Below are 22,744 nucleotides of genomic sequence, written 5' to 3'. Positions count from 1 at the left end.
CTAGGTCTTATTTGGGGGGAAATACAGTAGCTTCCCAACAAGGCATGTTCCCATGACTCTGCCTTTGCACATGCTTTTTCCGCTAAAATCATCCTGTCCTCTGCCTGGAACACTTCTACCCCTTCAAGATTCTTAGTGAGGCTTGTGCTGTTCTTCCCTCCTTTCCCTTCCCTTACTCCCACAAAGTTCTCCACGAACAGCATCATTTTCCTCACTCAGTTAAGTACTTACAGATGATATAGTAATGCACATACTGGCTTGCAGAGCTGCCAGGGGCCAGGATGAAGAAAGCGTTCTCGCAGCCCCTGCCTCCCAGCACTCCATTTTCAGTACACCCCTCCCTCTTTTTAAGAGTCACGTGATATCCCTAGCCCTGAGGTCAGGCTTCTCCATCCCTGACCTGGCCCCCAGCTCAGTCATCTTCTAACTTCTGCCATCACGTGGAAGTGCTAGTGACCATGCTGATGGCTCACTCAGCACCCGAGAGTGAGTCAGAGTCTCACGTTCCCCTTGATCCATCCATGGCTGTAGTTTGCATCACTGCCCAGAGCTGTTTCACCTCTGGCATCCTAATCTTCACCTCAAACCTACTCTATCCATCACATGCCACACTATTTTCAAACCCTATCCATTTCCACTCATCCAATCTACCAATGCCTACTGGCAATTCTTACAACTGACTCCAAATCCCAGGGTCAATCTGTAACGACTCTGCTCTTCAGACAGGACTGCCTTTCAAAGTCAGATCCTGACAAAATTCACTTTTTTCTATACATATCTGGCAGATGAGCAATGCTCGAGAAAAATCACAACTTGGGCCCCAAAATTGAAATTCGTGATTCCTAGCTCAAGTGTGTTCTCAAAGGCATGCCTCAATCTTTTTACTTGGCCTGACCCAGGTTCATCAATCTTCCTCATGGTGAATACTAACAAAAATGTGAGACACGATCTATGGTAAAGTGACTGAGGGTGTTGGGTATGAGAAAGCAAAAAGGTTAATGTGGTAAATATATTTCGGTCTAAGGATACACATTCTTTAGGTTCTATGTCAATTACTTTGACAGCACTGAAGAACACCATTGTTACCTTCTCGATTCTTAGGAGGTGAAATGTGGACCCTTAGTAAAAATGGCTGTTCGCAAAATCCCTTTGTGTCCAAAGTGCCCTTCATACTTATCCTTTACCAATGAGATATATACAACTTGTTTGTTTTAATTTTAATTTATTCTGTGCCATGAAAGTTAAAACATACAAACCACAACTTTAGATATAGTACTGACCAATTTAAAAAACACTGAATTGATCATTTGCGCACATTCCTCATCTTTAATTTTATGTCTTATTATACACAGGTACTGTTAACATACACGGTTCTAATTCCTTACAGACCTATTTGTCAAGCAGCAAGATGACAATGCATCACAGCACAGCGCAGGATGCTTCCTTGGAGAAACCACATCAGCAGTATTTGGTAAATGGTTATGCATAGAACTCACTTGGAGGGTAATGTTAAACATTCCTCATATGACATGGACACAACAAATGGAAATGTAACTTTAATATAAGATAAAATGTTATTCTTTATGCTTTTAAACTCTGGGACACTCAAAACCAGACAATACAAGGTGCTTTAATTCTAGATTCCATAACCGAAAAACTTTGAGGACTGCTCATGGCTTTTTAAAGCCAACTTGAAATATAAAAGTACTGAGTTTACCAAGCAAAATCTAGTTAACTGATTACATGTTACATAAAATATACCTTTTAAGAAAAACTGACTTTAAAAAAGATTGCATCATTGATGTATAACTTCAAAACTGTTACTCTTACGAGGAAAAATGCACTACTTTAAAATCTTTCAACATGTTTTAAGATGTCATATTTTGTGAATTCATTACTTTATATATTCTAAACTTTCAGCAAAATAATTTGAAATGGTTCTTAACCCTAATGACATCTAAAGAAATGGGTTAACATGTCTGTGAAATAGCTGTCTACTACACATCTCTTTCCACTGTGAACATCCATTAAGTGTTCTATATTTAAGTTCATGTAAATATTCAAAACCTCATTTAAACATGCTATACAAATAATTAGTGTTTTTGGCATTAAAATCTGAATAATGCTACAATACAGGCAATTTTTCACAAAAAGTTTCAGAGGCAAAAGATTTGGGAATGGTTGGGTGAGCAAGAAATGAGACAATCTACCTGAGACAATTTTAGAATTAATCCTGAAAAAGATGGCATATTTGATCACCGTCATTTTTGGGAAGAGTTCAGGCAAGATTCTAATATTTATAATTTCAATGTTCATAACCTTTTAAATGTTAACATCAACCACAGGCTAGTCCACTTTCCAGAGACTGAAAATGCTATTGTAATGTCATTCTGGTAAGTTCAGTTACAAAAGCACTAAAACAGGAAAAAGGACAGAAACACCGTATCACAGAACTAATCCTGCATTAACTATTTCTCTTCCCTCTCATATTGGCCTTAGACATATACACTATGGTAGGTCAGGTGCATGAAATGAAAAAGGCTTAGATAAAGGATTAGTCTGTCGACTCTTCACATTGGCATCAGTCATTTCTTTTTACTCTCTCCAAGGAGTATGAGCCATGTTTTTAGGTATATATTTCAAGTAAGTTAAGCAGAACATTTCTTAAAATTCTACATAGCAAGACACGCTTGAAGGATAAATAAATAGTGCCCAACATCTACAGCTTTACACGGATTAACTTGTATTTGGGCAGAACTATGGATTGGAGCGAAGGTTACATCAGCCATCGTCCTTTAATACTGACATAACAGGAAACCTGACAGCTAAAGTTTTCCAGCAACAATTATTATTTAAACCTTAGACATCCACCCTAAAACACAAACATAAAACAAAATCCAGAGTTCAAAACATCAGACTGAAAAATCTAATTTAAATATCTGCTAAGTCTCAAGACACTGTTGCACATTTTTGTCTGATGACAATTTTAATGTTATTTAGCACTAGCAAAATATGAAACATTAAAATTAATGCTAGAAACGTGCTACTTTTTAGGCCCCAGTCAGTCACATTTACAGCCAGTACAGAAATGAAGACAAAATAATTGTGCCCCATTCTCAGCTGGTGGGACTCTTCCCCCAGCAAACATACAAACTACAGTTATGCTCTGTGAATTCCCTTCTAGTACAGCATCAGCAAAGAGGTGTTCATGAGGAATAGAACAACTTGGGGAAGAGCCAGTGGATTGTTAATAAACAAAATTGTCAGTATGAAGAATGAGGTATCACACATATTTAAATATCACCATAAAATAGAGGTGATGACTAGTTCTTGAGAAAAAAGGCCAAAAACATAAAAAGAACACAGATTCATAAACTAAGCTGGCTTTGCATTTCATTCTTGTACAAAGCAGGGACCACTAAACAGAACAATTCTTCAATTCCTATCTCTCTTTCATGCTAATGCTCCGTTCAAAGTTCAGTTAAGACAAACATGGAAACCTGGTAAGGGTCATTTTACAGTTAAGCAGGTAGTTTCACCCACATATTTTTAATACCCAGTATCTTTGAGGTCTTGCACTGAATTGTCTGTGGAGAAGTATTTTCTCCACAACACAGGCCTTGAGCATAAACTCCTCCTATACAAAGGAGTGACTATTCCTAGTCTTCCTGAAGTAGAAGATGGTTCTTAAGATTAAAATACTACTCTAAAATTTTGAATAGGTTAATGAAAAAAACATTTCATAGAAGATAAAAATTTTAATATTCTAAGTCAGAATTTAGTCCCCAATAAATAAACACTATTTTGAAAAGAAATACAACTATCATTCTCTAAGATACCATCAGTTAAGATGCACCATATGTATTACTAAGAAAAACCACTGTCCATTACACTATGACACAATGCCTCATTTCAGTTCAATGCTTATTTTATATTGTTAACAGTGCTTTTAAAGTTATACAGATTCTTAACATGTCTATTTTGTGTATACAGTAAGAATGTGTGAAATACACTGGTTAAGTTATAACTGTAACTTCGTATTCCGAGTCCAACTCTTCTGAATCACTTTTCATGTCACAGCTGGTGTCTGCATCTCCCCACAGAGCACAGCCCTGGGTATTGTCAAGAGTACTGGTGATGACGGAGCGCTTCTTTAAAGGGCGTGCCATGCTGTCTTCTGTTTATTATCAGTGGGAAGCATTGGACCAAACAATGTTTGATGCCTTAACAATAGTCCTGCTCCACACATGAATCAGTCACACCAGCCTCTTGTTGCTCTGAATTTTGTTATGGATCTCGAGGGGTTCTGGCAATTTCTTCTGCCTTCAACTGCATCGTATGGCATGTGACAGGCAATCCTTTTTCATGTGCCTCTCCAATAAAGGCTAGTACAGCTTCATCTACCTGTAGGTATCTTCCTTTCTTAGGTCCTATCAAGTATTTTTGTGATTGCTTTGCAAGAAAATATGAAATTTCAATCATTCCTCCAATGATGAATATTTGCTTCACTTTTATCAAATGTATGCCCCACGGCTCTGTTTCCATGCTTTTGTGCATACATGATAAGCTTTCGTTTCAATGCCAGGTTATAGTATTATCTTTTTGAAGACATTTTAAAACGCTCCTTAAACTGACACATTTGATGCCAACAACACATACATCAGTTAAGGTGATGACAGTACAATAAGCTGTAAATTCACACATGTGCAAGCTAGGATAATTACATGACTATGACCTGGGTGACTGTAATGAGGAGCATCCACATTTCAGACATGTTAAAAAGTGAAGAACAGAGTCCATTTTATGACAAATAAAAAATAAGTTTTTTTCAAGCCTGAAAATTTTACCAGACTCACATCAGTGCAAAATAGAAGCACAAGAGCCTAGGCTTGTGTTAAGCAGAAAGCTAGTGAAGCAAAATATTACCTTTAAGATGACATTTTCATGGCCCTATTTGGCTTCAATTCCCTTTATTTCTGTATGGCTTACACGTACATCTTTTTTGGAACTGGATTTAAAATCCAAGTACAAATGTTCTTCTGTCATATAGCAAATTTCAAAGTGAAGTTGCTGAAGACACAGGCGTGAGATCGCCTTTTGCTGAGGATGATAAAGGAATGTGTCTGCAGTCAGTGGCCTTCATCCGCAGGTGCCCTCCTCTGGCGAGCAGATCTCATCTTGTGCGGAGAGGATGAACTATCTTCTTCAGTTTCAGAACCCAAAGGCTCATGATCTCCCTCTTGGGATCCTGTGTCTCCCACTAGTTCCCGCAGAAACTTGAATTTAGACAAAAACAGATGCCATACAAAATACCAACCTAAAGAAAGACAAAAGAATTATTACATATAATGTTATCAATTCAGAATATTAGTTAATGGGGGAGGTGTGACAAAACTATTTACAGCAAAACCTTGGAATGTAACTTATTCAGTGAGTGTTCTGCAAGACCAGCAAATATTTCTAATAAATTTTAACCTGATAAATGAGCAATGTGTTGCAATATGAGTAGTACATGAGGCTCAATGTCCTATGATCAAAACTGAGCCAATGGTTCTCTTGCTCTCTCTTGCTGCTGGATTGTGGATGATCATCTGCCAACATTGTGGAGATCTCATTTGCAGAGGAGGAGGACAAAAAGGAGGAAGAATCCCTCACTTCAAATGAGATTAGGGAGATATGTAAAATGTGGGGAACAGTGCAAAACTGTGTAGAAAAGCCCCACCTCAAGAAGGCTGAAGCAGAGCGAGCGATTAATATGTTTAACAACAATGCAACGTCATCTTTCATTAAATCCTCAAAAAGAGCCAGAAGCAAGTGTCATTGGCTAGGTTCCTTGTTAAACAAAAAGAAAAAGATTCCATTGAGCCAACAGATAACTGATTCCATTAGTCATAGTCAAAGTTGTGTTACTTCTCTTCTCTCGTCTCCCTTAGACCAGCCACAAAGGTTTTAAAAGGTAAGTACAGGGTAACTTGTTTATTTTTCAATACATTTTGTATTACATTACAGTACTGTAATCATTCTTATATGAATATTTTTGGGTTGTGGAACAAATCATAAGTTTCCATTACTTCTTATGGGGAAATTTGCTTTGATATACAAATGTTTTGGATTACAAGCATGTTTCTAGAACACACTATGCTTGCAAACCAAGGTTTTAAGGTACAATACAAATAAGCTGTGATAATACATATGTAACACATATTTATTAAGCATTTAAGATGTACAAGACATATAGATAAACTCATTCAGTGAAGGCAAAAATAGTTTGTTTTCACGAAATTTGAATCCAAGCTTGCTGCTTCCAAATTAATGTTATAATGTTATAATTATGATACCCAAGTAAAAGTGCTTATTATATTAAAATCAATTTTTGAGAGCATTTTCTTGAGAAAGAATATAGTTGACTACTGACTTGGACATTCATATCTCAGTGTTATTGAGTAAGAGCAAATTTATATGAATGCGAATCAAAAATAATGAGTAGTGGCAACAATAGCACTAAGCACTAGGAAAACTTCAGTCAAATCCAAGGTATTAATACATTTCTAGAAATAACGTTCTTGGAACTAAAGTTTCTTTAATTACACAATAAAAGAATAAACCCAGAAACAATATCTTAGGTTCAAGATTTTAAAAATACAGATCAGCGAACAAAGGAGCAAACAGAATTAAAACAGATAAAACCTCTACATCTGGGCTCAGTAGCTCTGAACCATTAAGAACATAAGTTAATGCCTGGGGATTTAGCTCAGTGGTTTCACCACCTGCTACGCAAGCACAAGGACCCGAGTTCAATCCCCAGTACCAAAAAAAAGAACCACACAAAAAAGAATGTAAGTTAAAATTAACCATTGCAAAGATTTTACTGTTGATGTATGTTTTGTGTGTATGGCTTTGTTTGTAGAACCAGGGACTGAACAGGGCCTTCACACTGAATTACATCCCCAGCACTTTTTTTTTGTTTTTTAGTTTAAGGCAGTAAGTTGCATGGGCTAACTTGCAATCCTCCTGCTTTAGCCTCCGAGTGCTGGGATTACAAGGGTACACCACCAGGTCCAGCTGTTAATGTATTTTCTTGATGCCTGCTACTCTGAACACTCCAGTTTCAATGAGTAGCAATGGACCACAGCATATTCCAATATCTAGCACTTTGTGAAAATAAAATCCAATTTACTTTTCTACCCCAATGTTAAAAGCAGACCAATATAATGTCCACTTTAGGGAATGTTTTAATGTTACAGAATGTTTTTTTTCACAATCTCTGAAACAACATCAACAAAAAATGTTTAACATAGATTCCCTGACACTAGAAGACTAACTTCAAGGATTTAATCCAATAGATATTATTCTAAGTAAAACACAACCAGTAATGGTGGCGTACACCTGTAATACCTGAACACTTGGAGGCCGATTCTGAGTCTGAATCCAACCTGGGGAACTCAGTGACTTAGCGAGACCTTGTCTCAACATAAAAATAAGAGCTAGGCATGTAGCTCAGTGCAAAAGTCCTGGGGTTCAATCCCCAATAGGGGCGGGGGGGGGTCCTAAGTAATACCACATTAAACTAAGACTAGCTTCCCTTTCCAAAACCAGATTTAGTCTTTGAAAACCCACTTTTTAAACATCAATTAACTCCTACTTATTCAATTGTACTAACAACATCAAACAGAAAGCTTCCTTTCCTCAAGAGATTTCCCAGATCACATCATTTGTGAATTCACTTATTTACTAAAATTAGAGGTGGGAAGCATTGTTCAAGTCATATAGCTCTCAGGTGGCAGTGCTGGCCACATAAGTTGATCACACAGGCACAGGTCCACCTCAGTCAAATCCTCTTACCAACTCCTGGATGGTGCCGGGCACAGCAGAAACCTAGGACTGGGCACTATACCAAGCCTGCAAATTACAGTCTGCCTAGGATCAGGTCAGCTTGACTTAAGGGGCACAACCAAGCCAACCTCTGGAGAAAGGAAGGTCTGACTCTAGATCAGTAAGTACTCCTCTCCTTATGTCCACCTGAACTCTGATCTTCTCCTAGGGTTCTAATTCTCTTCAAAAATGTCAAATCACACATACCCCTTAACAGTGACAAAGCAGACAGTGTGCCTAGGTCATCCTACAATCAGAAAGCCACCTCCATTCCCAGCCTCTACTGTTGTCACCTTAGTTCAAACTTTATCAACACAACATAAACCTCCTAACTTGTTGCTGTGCTCTAGCCTCCCCCTCACACACACACTGTAGCTTCTAAAGTTCCTACTAAAAACTCTTGAACAGCTCCCCATTGCCTATAAGCATAAATTCTACATATAAAGTGTCACAATCTACAAGCCTCTTGTTCTCGATAGCCTCACATTATCCAATTATTCAAGGGCAGCATAAAAGGAGAGGCGAGAGCCATGAAGAGCATGCTATCTTAGCTTTCCAGGATAGCCCATGCTGAATGTACTTCTTTAATCTTTACTCTTACCCTCTTCTTCTATTTACACAGCACAGCCCAAGCTTGCTTTGGACAGCCAGTTTCTTTCCCACTCTGCACTTTTACTTTATCGAATAAACTCACTCCTTTTTGCTCATTTCATTCAATTCTTTGTTTGAGACGAGAAGAACCTGGAATCCAACTCTGGAAGGAGAGGCAAACAACTGCTACACTGGCAACATTTAGTCACCAAGCCACTTTTTAGAAGCAAACTACCCAACAACAAGCATATACTATGTTCCAAACACTATCCATATTGCAACCTATTTGTCCAATGTTAATGAAGGAATATACGAAAAAATAACGCAAAGAGGAAAGACGCCGTGTGCGTGTGTGTGTGTATAATATATATATATATATATATATGCAATCTTACAGAGGTGAGGGAGGCCTCACTGACAACTGAAATAATCTAGATGCTATGTGTTAGGTAATTCAGAGCCCCCACAGAGCAAGCCCCCTCCTCTCCTTTCCCCTTACCCCACTCTGGCCACAAGGAACGGGGAACTTCCGCATAGCTAAGGCCTGACCTCCCTTTGTTAGTGACTCTCTGCCTAGCTAAGGTCTTTCTGCCCCACCGGTTTCTGAGTCAGACATTCCAGAGAGACAGGGGCTTCCTGAAAGCGGTGACTCCATCCCCCCGACCGAAACCTGTTGCTACATACCCCAGCCCCAATTACACACACCCTCACCAATGGCCTAGTGCTCTCCCACCTGCAAGATCCCTATATGAGCTTCCAGCTCAGCCCATAGTTGCTGGTCTCCATTCTGTGAGCCAGCCCGGCAGGCTGCAGACTGCCGCCCCAATAAAGCTTGCTTGAACGTCCGTGTGTGCTCCCCTTCTTCGGCGACCTTTCACTATGTACTTGTAATGTCCTGAGTGTCCGGAGTGCACATCATCCCATGCCATGCCACTGTTCTGCTGGAACATGCAGCTCCTGGCAATCGTAAACCCTGCATCAGTAGAAGAACTAAAGAAGCAGAGTTTAAAATAAAAGACTATTTATTTAAACCTGGGGGAAAGGGATAAGAGAGATGGCAATGGAGGAGCAGGGAGCATCTGAGAATGAGTAACTCCTGGAATTTTGCCTGCAGCTCCTTTTTACTGAGATCCTTGTCCCAGGTAGGCTCCTGGAATCTGACTACCCCTGGCTTGTCTTTCATCCTAACTTTGGATTTTTCTCTGAGCTCTGGTGGAGAGTAAGATTATAGTTGGGGGCCTTAAGGACAGGGAGTTTAGGTTCAAGGATTAAGTAAAGGGGAAGTTTATAATTCTTATGTTAATTGTGCTACCTACAAACATCCTCATTTTTTGCCTTTGTTTTTCTAACTGCTCCAATCTAGCTGTCCTTGTCTTTCAAATTACTCAATCTGGCTGCTGAAGTCAAAGCTGTGTTATTAATTTTTCGGGGGGGAGCTACCTGGGATCGAACTCGGGTCCTTCCGCTTGTGCAGCAGGCAGCGAAACCACTGAGCTGAATCCCCCGGCCCTGCCTTATTAATTTTTAATAAAGCTCAGTGAGGCCATCATCCTATCTTTTCCCTACATACAGGGTCCCCTGTCCTTACATACTGAGATGGGGAACACTGCAAGAGAAATATCTGGAATGCAGTCTGAGATACACAAAATTTGATGTGCTTGTATTTCTTGTTCAAGAGGTTCTATACCTCACAGTCTCCTGCTCTGCTGCCCTCCCTGGATGTCAGGAGATGGGGCTAAAACTCCTCACCCTCTAATCAGGTATCTGGTCTTTCTAGTGGCCCCACCTGAAGAAGTGCACAGGCATAAAATCAGGTGTGGTCAAAAAGGGTTTTAATGGGCTGGGGATTTAGCTCAGTGGTGCCACGGCCTGCCCTGCAAGTGCAAGGACCTGAGTTCCATCCCCGTACCAAAAAAAAAAAAGGGGGAGGGAGTTTAATAACAGAAGACGCTCTTACCACTCAAGGTATTCCCAGTGCCAATAACTAGGGACAAAGGCCAAATATATATTTTATTATACCACAGAGATGAATAGTCTGTTCCTATCTATTTAAAAGGAGAGTATAAGGAGAGAATGAGTATACACACCCAGGTTGATGAATTTTATGAAAAAGCATAGCGAATCTAAATTAGATCTTTTCAGACTCTTGCAGTGTTACTGTTGAAAGGAATGACTAAGGCTGTATCCCCTTCCAGAACTTGTGATTTAATGACAGAACTAAGTTTTAGTTATCTTCCTATTTTTATCTTACAAGAGATGCTGGAACATTTATGGATGAGTGGGTATGAATGAGGAAGGTAAAATAATCCTAAAAGTTTTGTGCGTACACAGAAAACAAGAGCAAGTGTCTTGCAGACCAGAGTATAAGCTCCTCAAGGGGAAAGAACATGCTTTATTAATTTTTGGAATCCATGACCAGCACCTACAGCAAATGTACATAAGGGTTCAAATAGTATATATTACTGAATAAAGTAAAGGTTATCTATTTTGAGGCAATTCTGGTTTGTACCACTGAAGACTTATGTGTACCAAGAACTTCATAATTTATACTAATATACTCAGGAATATTTTTCATTCCTCAAACAGATGAGAGAGGCTGCTATGTAATGTGCCAGGGATTATTCTTGGATCCAGGGCTTGAGCAGTGAACAAACCAGATGAGGTCCCTGAATTCTTGGGGCTTATACTCCAATTGTATTGTTAAATAAAAATGAAAGGGAGTTTTGTTTTGGACTAATCTGCACAGAACAAGCTAAACATCAAAATGGAGTCACCAGCACTAACGTTCCATATCACCAAGTGGAAACTAGACAGTTTGTCTGACCTTTTAAAGAAATTTGGATTACAGAGATAACAGGCCAGTTTCAACTGGCGTAGAATATGAAGTTCCTTCTACTTAATCCTTAGACAAAAAGAGTAACCTGAAATAACCTGATGTTTGCCAATCAGTTATTTTTCTATGGTTGTCACCTGACAGAGACATGATTATGGGTGCAGCTGAGCTCAGTGACGGAGATAGGAGATTAGGGTGTGGCAAAGCTGGCTGGGGAAATGGGTGTGACCTGTTAACTACCTGTGACCTGCTAACTACAACAACAACTAAATAAATCACCTACATCAGAGTGAGCCCCTACAGCTCAACAAATTGGAGTACTTTCCCTATTTGCTCCTGCTTTCCTTGTGAGGGGACCAACTTCATCTTTGTCAGAGCTACTGCCCCTTTATTTTCTCTTACTTTTTTTTGGTTTTTTGAGACAGGGCCTGGCTATGTAATTCAAGCTGCCCTTGAACTCACTATGTAGACCAGGCTGGCCTCAAACTCATAGCAGTCCTCCTGCCTCAGCCCCCTGAGTGCTGGGATCACAGGCGTGTGCCACCACGCAAAACCATGCAAAACCATGCCCGGCTATTTTCCCTTACTTTTAATTAAAGCTTATGCTTTAGTTTTATTGATTTTCATTATTACTACAGCAAGGACCCTCCTAGCCAGGGGCATCACTACCAAAAAAACATAGTGATGATTCTAAAACATAAGATTATTTCCAGGTCAGAACTCACAAACAACTCATTAACTTGCATAGTCCTTCAGAGACAATCAAGCAGATTATTTCTATCAATACTGAGTCAGAAGTCAGGCTGAAGTCACCACTGCAGATGCCTAAGTGAACGAACTCTTTTTATAAATTATCAGTTAAGAAAAATTCTGAGATGTCCTCAATTTAATTACAAAGGCCAGGAGGTGGGAGGTGAAGAGATAAATAAGTTAATCAGACCTCTGACAGCCAGCTCCCAGGTGCCACAGCCTCCAGTTTACATATAACCTTTCTAAACTACTATACCTAACCAATCCAGAAGCAGTAAGTATTTCTCCTTATGGACTGCCCTCCTATTCCAAAACTTTTTCCATTTGTGTTATCCTACCCATCCTATCCATAGCCAATGTAAATTCACAGTAAAAAAAAAAAGTATGCTTTCCTCTTCCTCCCCTAGATTTTTATTATAAAAATGCTCTTGACTCTCAAGTAGGATGTACATATTTCCAAGTGTAATCTAGCCAGGCTGCTGGTAGTCACAGAACTTATCACAGGATTGAGTCCTCTTCAGGCTAGCATCTGTAACAACTCCATAAACTCGTATTTCAGAGAAACTTGGTCTAAGAGTATTGGTTTAATAGATTAATATGAAACTAAATTGTGATTTTGTCCTGTGAGAGAGTAAATGTGAGAGATTTATGAAATAGCTCATTTCAGATAAAACAAAGTTCTCTGAAAACTAAGGGCAAAAGAGAAAAAGTAAATAAACTGGCTACCCCAGGTGGTCAGGGAAGGTCTGAGATGACATTTGATATAAAACCTGAATGATGAGGAACTAGGTATATGGAGAACCAGAGGAAGACTAAGGGCAGATGCCCTACAGAGGGTACAAGGTGGGCCTGTCATGGAATGTTAGCAGGAAAAATGGAGAAATGGGGGCCATACTACATTGCGTAGATCTTTGTTGGCCACAGTAAGAAATCTGAATTGTATTTCAATGGAAATGGGAAGCCACTGGAGGATGGGTTTTCAGCAGGTGGGACATTTTGAAAAGATTATTATAAGGAGAAAATGATAAATCAGTCTAGCAAAGCAAAGGAATAAAACCCCGATGAAAGAAGGGGTTACCAGCTGGAGGCAAAATACAATAAACAGGGCTGGGGATTTAGCTCAGTGGTTCCTCTGCCTGCCTTGCAAGCACAAGGTCCCAAGTTCGATCCCCGGTAACCAAAAAAAAAAAATACAATAAACAAAAAAAGACTGGTTAAAAGTGTACTTATAAAGATAGGCAAATTTATAATACTCAACAGTGTAAATAGTTTATTTAGTTAGCTTATGAATAAGGCAGCTAGCTAGGGAAAGGGCCTGAGATACAGTCAGGTAATCTGCATTGATAGAATTAAAATAAGAATGGGCAGGGCTGGGGATTTAGCTCAGTGGTCGTGTCCGTCCCCCCCCCCTTGCTGGTGGAAGGTCACGAGTTTGATCCCCAGTACCAAAAAAAAAAAAAAAAAAAAAGAAAAGAATGGGCAGTGAATTAGGACTTAGGACCAAAAAATAACTTCCTCAGGCAGAATGGAAAGCAACCCCTTCCCTACTAAAAGGAGTTGCAGCACCTCCCTATCAAACTCTTGAGTTTCAAGGAATTTAAAATGCAAAAATAACCAGTTTTTCTCTAAAATCCTAATTTTCTTTAAACACTACCTGCTGAGGAACTAGATTAGAGCACCTGAGTCTCAACTGGTCATTTTAAATTCACAGAATCACCTCTGATAGGTAGCCACTAAAGAGTCTCATGCTCTGCTTATCCCTAAAAAGTTCTGAACTGAGGGGTCATGAAGAAAGTCCACCTTTTGGATTCCCTTCCTGAAGAACCAGGAATGTTTTTGGGGTTTTTTGGGTTTTTTTGGTATCAGGGATCGAACTCAGGACCTTGAGCTAGCAAGGCAGGCAGTGGAACCACTGAGCTACATCCCTGGCCCCTCAGGAGTGTTTTTTTCTTCTTATTTCCAATGAAAACTCTCCTAACTTCCTCCTTTTGGTTTGTGACTTCATTCTGCTTTCCAAGACCAGGCACTTGGTTTGTACTGTTTCATCAGGAACAAGAGAATAAATACTTTTCTGGAAATTGAATCCCAACAGAATAAATCTTCAGATACTAGGAGATACACCTAGAGGAATACACCTAGAGAAAGGCTAAATCATTGCCTAATCGTCCTGCCATAAGCCCTGAGCTGACAGAGAATTTATCATTATCTCTTATTACCTCACCCTTAAATATGAACAGATCATTAGACATCTACAGCAAACCTCCAATCAAGAAAGAGTCCAAAGCAAACAAGCAGAAAGAAAACATAGGAGAAATAAAGACAATGCAAAAAGAAAACCTTCTTAAAAAATATAAAAACCATATGCTTATAGGGAGATAACGCATACCTTACAGAACACATGCTACAGAAGAGGAATAATCAAAGAACAAGAAAGCTCAACTTCAAACTGTATATCTAAAGGAAAAATTTAATATAAAAGAGGGAAGATAAAACCTCCCAGAAGTAAGGAGAAGGCTGAGAGTAAGACAGAAAATAGGAGATAAAATTAAAGATCAGCCAGAGATACAACATCCAACTAACAGAAGTTTCAGAGAGTCCACACATAACAGAGAAAAAGAGGGGAGAAAACTAACAAAGGTCCAGTAGAAAACATTTCCAGAAATGAAAAAACTATAAATTAAAAGGATCAAGAAAAATTGGAAGACACATACAAGGTATATCAAGACATTTCAGAATACCAATGATGAAAGGCTATCCAAAAAACAACTAGAAAGAAAAAGCAAGTCATGTATCAGGACAAGGAGAAAACAAGGGATTTCTCAACATCAGACTGGAAGCTAGAAATCAACAGAGCAATACTTTTTAAATTCTGTATGAAAATTATTTGCAACCTCTATTCAAATTATTGGTAAATGACACTTTAGAGCCCATGTTGGCTCAAAAGTTTCTACCCATTTTTTTCTTAGAAAGCTACTAGAAAATGTGCTCCTACAAAATAAGAGAAAGATGATAACTGAGAAAGATGATAACCTGCGATCCAGAAAACAGGAGTGCAACAGGGGAAGCAGAGAATATACAGCTTTCTATGTGAGTGACAGAACGGAAGGCTCTGGGCTGGGTAGGGGAAAAAAAAAACAATTTCTTTGTAAATATGGGAAATACTGATGAGTGCATGTAATTATGTTATGAAAATGGGGGACAAGTAACAGTGGGTACATACCAAAAAAAAAGGTAGATTTAAAAGGCAATTACTTATTTTAAGAAAATGGAGAGGAATGATAGCAAGGAATAATATTTACACAGTCTAAACATAAATCCTGACTATTAAGTTAACCAAAAATTGTGTTTTTCAAGGCAAGCAGAGAAAGAATAATACCTCAGTTAATAAGTAATGTCTAAAATTGCAAAGTCTAGATATAGCAATGAATGTTATTTAGAAATACAGATGTCAATAATTTGGAGGAAGATGAAACTGAGGGTTGAAAGGTATTTTTTATGAGTACTACTGATTTCTGAAACTTTATTTCTTCTGTTACAACTTCTGATAAAATACTTTCTTATTAAAACAGTCTGGCCAGTATGTGAAAGTGGATATAAAGAAAAGATGGGCTGGAGTAAAGACTGGTTAGGAAACTTAGGCAAGCTAAAGGTAGTGGTGGTGGTGGTGGTGGTGGGAACAGTGGTGGACAGCAGCACAGTGATCACAGAAAACTATTTTTTAAGGTGACAAAACAGAAGATTTGTACAAGGGAGAGGAGGTGGGCAAGAAGCAGGTATTAGAAATTAAGAGTTCTGTTTTAGATGTATTAAATTTGAGACACTTACTAGAGCTCCAAGTTGAGTTATTAACAAAAGTTTGATACCTGAGAGCTGGAGATAAAAATTTTCCAGTGGCCAGACACCATGGCACATGCTAATAATCCCAGCACTTGGGAAGCTGAGGCAGGCAGACCACTGCAAGTTTGTTGGAGCCCAGCCTGGGCTACATAGTGAGTTCAAGGCCAGCCTGAACCACACGGTGAGACCCTGTCTCAAAATACAAAAACAAAAGGTAAAAAAAACCCCAAAAACATTAGTCATTAGCTATAGCTGGTATTTAAAACCTCTAGAACTGGGTAAAATATGATAGGGAGAGGTGGCACACACCTATAATCCCAGCACTCTAGAGTTTGAAGACAGCTGGGCTATGTAGTAAATTACAGGCCACCCTGAACTACACAGCAAGACCCTGTCCCCCAAAAAATAATGGTAAGAGAATAGGTAGGAGAGAAAATAGAAATATATTTTGGGGGTATGTGGTTCAGGGTTGGAGCAACTGGCTAGCATACACCAGACTCTAGGTTTAATCCCTAGTACCACTACAAAAAAACCCCACTATCATACATATATATTTATACATTACAGAAGGATAATAGAAAAATAATAGAAAAAACTGAATACAGTATGCATATTTTTACATAAAGGCAAATACTAGTTTACAAACTTTCTATTTCAGAGATGACAGGTAGATGTATATATAAACGTTGACATGTATAATTTATATACTTATGAAAGTAATGAAATAATGTATTTCCCATTATAAATCATGGTCCAAAAGGTTAAATTCTAGATGAGAAGCAGGAAAAGATAACTAGTCATTATGGAAAGAAAAACACCATGGAAATGCAGAGTATAAAAACCAGAAGAAATGGTTCTCAGACAGAGCACTCAACTCTGCAAGAATGGCAATGACCCGGACAATCAACCTTTGATTAGGACTAGGGGCAATTCCCCAGGAGACCACTTGTCACTGACCTTGACAAGGGCAGCTTCAGTGAACTGTGGAGGATGGAAACATCTTAGAAGGAAAACCTCCCTAAATTTGAAAATCAGAATTCACTACATGAAAGAGCCTGTCAGATCTGAAACTAAGCTATGATTCCTCCTGGCAGACACCATCATACAGTCTGATTTCAGAGCCTAGAGGGCACTCAACACTCGGTGTGCAGAACTGACTGCCATCAGAGAACAGAGGACCCAGCTCAAAGGGCATAGGCTCTCAATCTGAACCTCTATGTTTGGATGTAAGGAAGGGGAGTCCATGAAATCTGACATAGGGAGGAAAAAAGTACACTTGTACATTTTTCTAACTGTTCACAGCATTCACCAGATCTTCACAAGGCTTGTGACCACCAGAAAGGTAGGAACAATTGTCTTATGGGCAGCTGCCTAAACTATCCAGCTATTCCCTACATTCAGTCAGTGCTGAAGACATTGGTACTGCACACTGAACAGTGACCCTTCTTCCCCTGGCAAATTCATATGTTGAAGTCCTAACTCCCAATGTGACTGCATTTGGAGATAAGGCCTTTAAAGGCATAACTAATGTTATGTTATTATAGACATAATAAAGGTAGGAGTATTACAGGCAGACAGGGCAAGCGCCCCAAGTCAGTGCAGAAGATAAGAACATTACAACTGTGGCTGGAAGTGCATTCACTGAAGGTCAGGCTTCAAGACAAGAGAAATGACTACATCCACATACTTCCCCTAGGGATGAAGAGCAGGGACTGATATTCTAAATAAGTGTCAATCACCTTGGGTGGGGACCAAAACCTCCCCTGCCCATTCCTTCCTGGAATGTCCTTGTATCTGTTCCATGTAGGCTTGCTTACTACAAGACTTGCTTTCCCATTTGATCCCCATTTAATCAATATTCCCTAAGCGACTGTACTTGTGATCTTGTTGGCTGACCACAGTTTTGTCCCACCATGTGATTTTTCCACTGGATCAATATTATCTTCTTAGTTGACTATAGTTTTGTCCCACCTTATCCCCGCCTCACCTCATGGTTTTGCTCTATAAAACTCCTTTGAAAAGCAGAGTCCCCGGGAAACCCACATTTCCAGGACCCCTTCTGTCTCTCTTAGAGCTATCTTTCTCTCAAAAACTACTTTCTGCTCTTAACCTCTGTTGTTTCTAGAATCCATTCTTTGATTTTAGAGAACAGGAACTCAGTGTATCGGACATCTAGCAGGTTGGGAGTATACTGTTTGGAGGTCCATATCATACGCTCTATATCAATATAAGGTCATAAGGGTGAGGGCCATAATACAGTGACTGGTGTCCTCTCAGAAGAGAAGAAAGTCCACATGAAGGTACAGGGAAAAGATGGCTATCACTAAGGCAAGGAGAGAGCCCTCAGAAGAAAATCAGCCCCGATCACACATTACCTCAAGAGTTCAAGCCTCCAGGAATGTGAGAAAATGAAGTTTTGTTAATACCACAGACCCAGTCTGTCGTATTTTGGCCGTGGCAGCCCTAGCAAACTAATATAGCAACCTAGTTTCTTAATTCTTAACTCCTTCCCTTCTCTCAAGCCCAGGTCCCACTCCAGTCAAAACAAGAGGCTGGCTACCTTACTCCATTAGGTCAGCAACAAGAAAATCTTTTTGGACTACTTCATGAAACTATTAGTGCTTGCCCATTCCAAACAAAACAAGGTGTTATACTCCACCTCTCTTATTCCATGTTTCCTGAAACTAAAGGCACCTTTAGAAATTGAGTATAAATATATAGTCAAATAGCTCTTGAGAGATGAGTAAGGGGGTTGACTTCTGATGTCTCAAAGTAAGTTTAGCAACTATTCTATCCAAGGTATGGTCTGTCTGAATGTCAGATCCCCGCGTCTAGGCAGCTTGTAGGTCCAAATTTGAAAGGATAAGATATTTCACCACATGCAAATACATCACAAGGATCCATTTTCCTTACTTAAAGAAACTTAAACACCTACAATCAGACCAAAATGGTGACCTCACAAGCATGAAGTTGAGAAAGGTTATTCAACTATTTTATCTCATTAGAAAAGCTTTTTAGGTCTGGTGTCGCTGGAGAACAACCCAAAAAACACAAAACACCATTTAGGGTTGGTGGTGCATCTCAATGGAGGAATATGTACTTAGCAAGTGTGAATTCTGGGTTCCATGCACCAAATAAAAATTAAATAACATACAATACACAAGCTCTCTATAGTATTTATTACCAATTCTCATCAACTGCTGCATCAGCCTGAACCCATAATTCAGTCTTACAAACAAATGTTCGCAACTGCTCAGCCTCTTTTCTGACACCTGTGGTTATCAGTTACCGTGTATAAAGAAAAAAACATCTAAAATTTTGCTAACATCGCTTTGAAAGAGAGTTTAGCCTACTCCCATTCCAAGAAGAAAATTACCCACAGTAAACAAAATAGCACCATTGTTGAGAACAGAGAGTTAGGTTACCTGACCCTGGAAGTTTAATATAGCTGCTGTTTCTAAGTTCTGCCTGTTCTCAACACCTCTGCTCGGAATTTGGCTGAAGAACTCGAAGTAAACAATTTCACGTGTTCTGAAAACGGAAGTGTGTCCCAATCCCTGATTAAACAGACAGTGAAACCTCCCATTACCATTAGGGTCAGAACATGTCAAAAAGAAAAAGGAGTAACCAATCACTTCCCCTTCGAGCACAGACCAGGGTCACAATCTGGGCAGACAGTGGCAAGGAGAGCAGTGAAGGGCAGTCGCTGAAGATACCGGGTTTCCCGTGGAGTCAAGATGCCCAGTCCTGGATCCTGCCCTGTCCTTCTCCAGGATGTCAGCCGGTCGGGGGCGCATCTCCTGGAAGCTCACTCGTGGGAGGTAAGGGGCCAACCGAAGATTGGTTTGCGGACGAGACCGCACCGGCGAGCCAGGGACCCGAGCTCAGCCGGCGCGTGGAGCTGCCCCGCGACGGACGCCCTCACTCACCGCACACCATCAGCAACAGGACGATCAGCAGCGTGGCCACGAAGACCAGCAGGGTCAGCCCCACACTGTGCCACATCTTGGCGGCCTCAGGACGCGGGCAGCACGCGGGCTTCAGCTGTGGTTGGCGGGGCCCCGGGGCGGCATGGGCGGCGGGCGCCCCTCGGCAGCGCCCCCCAGAGGTGGCACGGAGGCGGGAAGTGCACCACGACCGGTCCCCGACCCTCCTTCTCTCGGGGGCGGACGGAGCGGGGCGCCCCTACCCCCTCATCGTTCTGGGGAGCCGGGGCCGCGGCGCCCGGAGACCCCGGCGGTGGCCGGATGCGCTTCCATGGCGGACGCTGTGCGTCTGAGGAGAGGGCAAGCACGAGGACGCACGGCAGCCACAGGGCCCTGGCTGCCGCCCGCGAGAGAATCCCTCGGTCCCAAGGGACGCCTGATAATCTCTCCTGTCGGCGGTCGCAGCTGCGACTCGGACCCAGGCCCTCCTCCCGGTGAGGGAGCTCATCACCAAGCGCCCCCTCCGCTCGCCTCCGCCTCGGCGCGAGGGTGGCTGGGAGATGGAGTGCGGAGCCCGACGGAGGCCGCAGGGGGCCGCTTCGCATGAACTACAACTCCCAGAATGCCCCGTCGCTCGGGGCTTCGCGACTCCCTCCACCCCCTGAGTCTTTGGGCTCTCTCTGCCCGGCGCTCTTTCTGGGGAGTACGGACTAGTGGCCTCACAACGTGCACTGTAGGCTCTCATGCACTGTGCCGAGGCTCCAGTGAGATTTCAACTCTTGCTTGGCTCACGGGGTCGTTTTAAGTACACAGAGGTAAGAAAGGGAGGTGGCTGCCTGCAAAACTGGTTGCACGTGAACCCAACCCTATTGCCTGGAGCGAAGCTTAGATACTTGGGACTTCGGAGGAATTGCGTCCTTGATCAAGATAAGGTTCAGGGCCAGAACTGACCTTTTCCCTCAGCAACAGTTGTTGTGTTCTGTGTTTTCCTAGGTAACGTATTTCAGAAATGACTGGCGGGTCACTTAAGGACATCTGCTGTCCCCTTAATTCACCTACCAGAATTGGGAGTTTGATTCAGTTGCTTTCTTGAAACCAAGCGACACGTGACCCACAGCTGAAGATTTCGCCTCACTCGAACAAACGTCTGTGAAACAAGACACTTTAATAATCTCAGCTACTGGACCTCCGTTTGAAATTAAAACTCGCCATTTCTGCCAGATTACATTCATTCGTGAAAACAGTGCCCCCAGAAAAGGATAGGTGTGTCCCTCTTTTAGGAGGAATCAGAGCCTTCACATTTTCCTGACTCTGTTGCTCCCTGCAGTACTTTTCTGTTCCCTGTTTTCTATCTGCAAAAACATATTTTAAGCAGCAGTTCCTTGATTTAATAAATATTGGCTATTCCCCACTGCCTTAGTGTATGAGCTGGATTCCCCATGAAACAGCATTGTGAACAAATACTGTATATGAAAATAAGCAATAATTACTTTTTTTTGCAAAAGATTTAATAATGTTCCTGTGAAGAGAGAATGAGCCCAGTGCAATTAAGATAATATTTAGGAAAATATCAGTTTATGCTGTTTTCATAGATGATTCAATTCTGTTGCATAAATAAAACACATTTTTAAAAAAATATGGTTAAAAGACAGAAGAACTGAAAGAAATTATTTTAAGACTTCAGTCTTCTCTTTCATTTGCATACCTGTATGGAATACCTGCAGATCTCAGGCACTGTTCTAGGTGCTGGGGTTACAGCAATGAATAGGGTAAACAAGGTGCCTATGCTTAAGATGCATATATTATAGTTAAGAGGATACAGACAACGAGCATAAATAGGGAAAGTGCAGGAACTGCGAATTCCTGGAATGAAAATAAGCAGGATAGTATGGTGAAGACAGAGGTGTCACTTTAGTTTGGGGAGGCTGGGGAAAAGGTACCAGAGAAAGTGACATTTGATCTAAGCTCTGAATGATGAAAAGGATCCAGCCATGGGAAGTCCTCAAGGAAGAGATTATGAGGTAACAGGAGCAGCTTGTACAAAAGCCACGAGGAGCACACATACTTGGCAGTTCCCTAAGTCTTGGCAGAGTTTCTCAACTCTGGATGCACATTTGGAATCCCCTAGGGAGATTTAAAATTACAACTGGGCAGTTCTCATCCCATACTGAATGAATCTGAATCTCTAGGGGCAGATCCCAAGCGCAGTAGTTTTTAAAAGCTCCTGTTCTAATGTGCACTATGAAGCTGTGGGTCTCAAATAATGATCTCCAGGTCAGCAGGGCTTGTTAGAACTGCCCCGGAACACCTAATGAATCTGAAAATCCACAGTAATCTAAGAGATAGTGGCTTGGATTAAGGCAGTCATCACTGGAGTTGGTGAAAAGTGAACAGATAAGGTATACATTTTGGAAGGAAAATCATCAGGATTAGCTCATGGATTAGATGTGGAGAGGGGATGAGGGAAAAGAGGAATCAAAAAATTATTCTCAGATATGGAGAAAAGGGAACCCTTATGTGCTGTTGGTGGGGATGTAAATTAATACAGCCATTGTGGGAAACAATATGGAAGTTCCGCAAAAAATTAGGAACAGAGCTACTATATGATTCAGCAATCCCACGGCTGTGTATATTCAAAGAAATGAAACAGTGGAAGAGACATCTGTGTTCCTATGTTTATTGCAGCACTATTCACAATGGTCAAAATACAGAATTAACCTAAGTGTCTGTGAACAGATAAATGTGGTATATATGCACAAGAGGGTACTCTTCAGCCATGAAAAAAGGATGAAATCCTATCATTTGCAACAACATGGTTGAACCTGGAGGATATTATGTTTAGTGAAATAAACCAGGAACAAAAAGACACATATGACATGATTTTATTCATATTGCCTAATCTTAATATAAAAGTATTAATCTAATAGAAATAGAA

At 40.7% G+C, this 22,744-nt stretch overlaps 1 protein-coding gene and 1 long non-coding RNA gene across 2 annotated transcripts; one reads left to right on the top strand and one right to left on the bottom strand.

Annotated features, from left to right (window-relative positions):
• Nucleotides 1-1,202: 1,202 nt before the first annotated feature.
• Nucleotides 1,203-20,343, bottom strand: Smim13 (small integral membrane protein 13). Its single transcript, XM_004847696.4, has 2 exons — nucleotides 19,813-20,343; nucleotides 1,203-5,317 (listed from the first exon to the last, which is right to left on the bottom strand). Exons 1-2 carry the CDS (start codon nucleotides 19,886-19,888, stop codon nucleotides 5,130-5,132), a joined length of 264 nt encoding a protein of 87 aa, XP_004847753.1. The 5' UTR covers nucleotides 19,889-20,343; the 3' UTR covers nucleotides 1,203-5,129.
• Nucleotides 19,390-21,220, top strand: LOC147826185 (uncharacterized). The gene is made up of 2 exons (XR_015439306.1): nucleotides 19,390-19,704; nucleotides 20,803-21,220. It is a non-coding gene; the product is annotated as an uncharacterized LOC147826185 (long non-coding RNA).
• Nucleotides 21,221-22,744: the final 1,524 nt, after the last annotated feature.

The sequence above is a fragment of the Heterocephalus glaber genome, unplaced genomic scaffold (assembly GCF_053883595.1).
Source record: "Heterocephalus glaber isolate CG9 unplaced genomic scaffold, H.glaber_assembly_v1.0 deba00001472, whole genome shotgun sequence".
NCBI classification, from domain to species: domain Eukaryota; kingdom Metazoa; phylum Chordata; class Mammalia; order Rodentia; family Bathyergidae; genus Heterocephalus; species Heterocephalus glaber.
The sequence above is the reverse complement of the archived record's forward strand: the minus strand, read 5'-3'. Positions and strand labels throughout refer to the sequence as shown.

Bases quoted from the DNA above. Each gene is read 5' to 3' on its own strand.
- Smim13 (XM_004847696.4), bottom strand. From the start codon at position 19,888: ATGTGGCACAGTGTGGGGCTGACCCTGCTGGTCTTCGTGGCCACGCTG. The intron at 5,318-19,812 runs GTGAGTGAGGGC...GTCTTTCTTTAG, and splicing joins CCTGTTGCTGATGGTGTGCG to GTTGGTATTTTGTATGGCAT.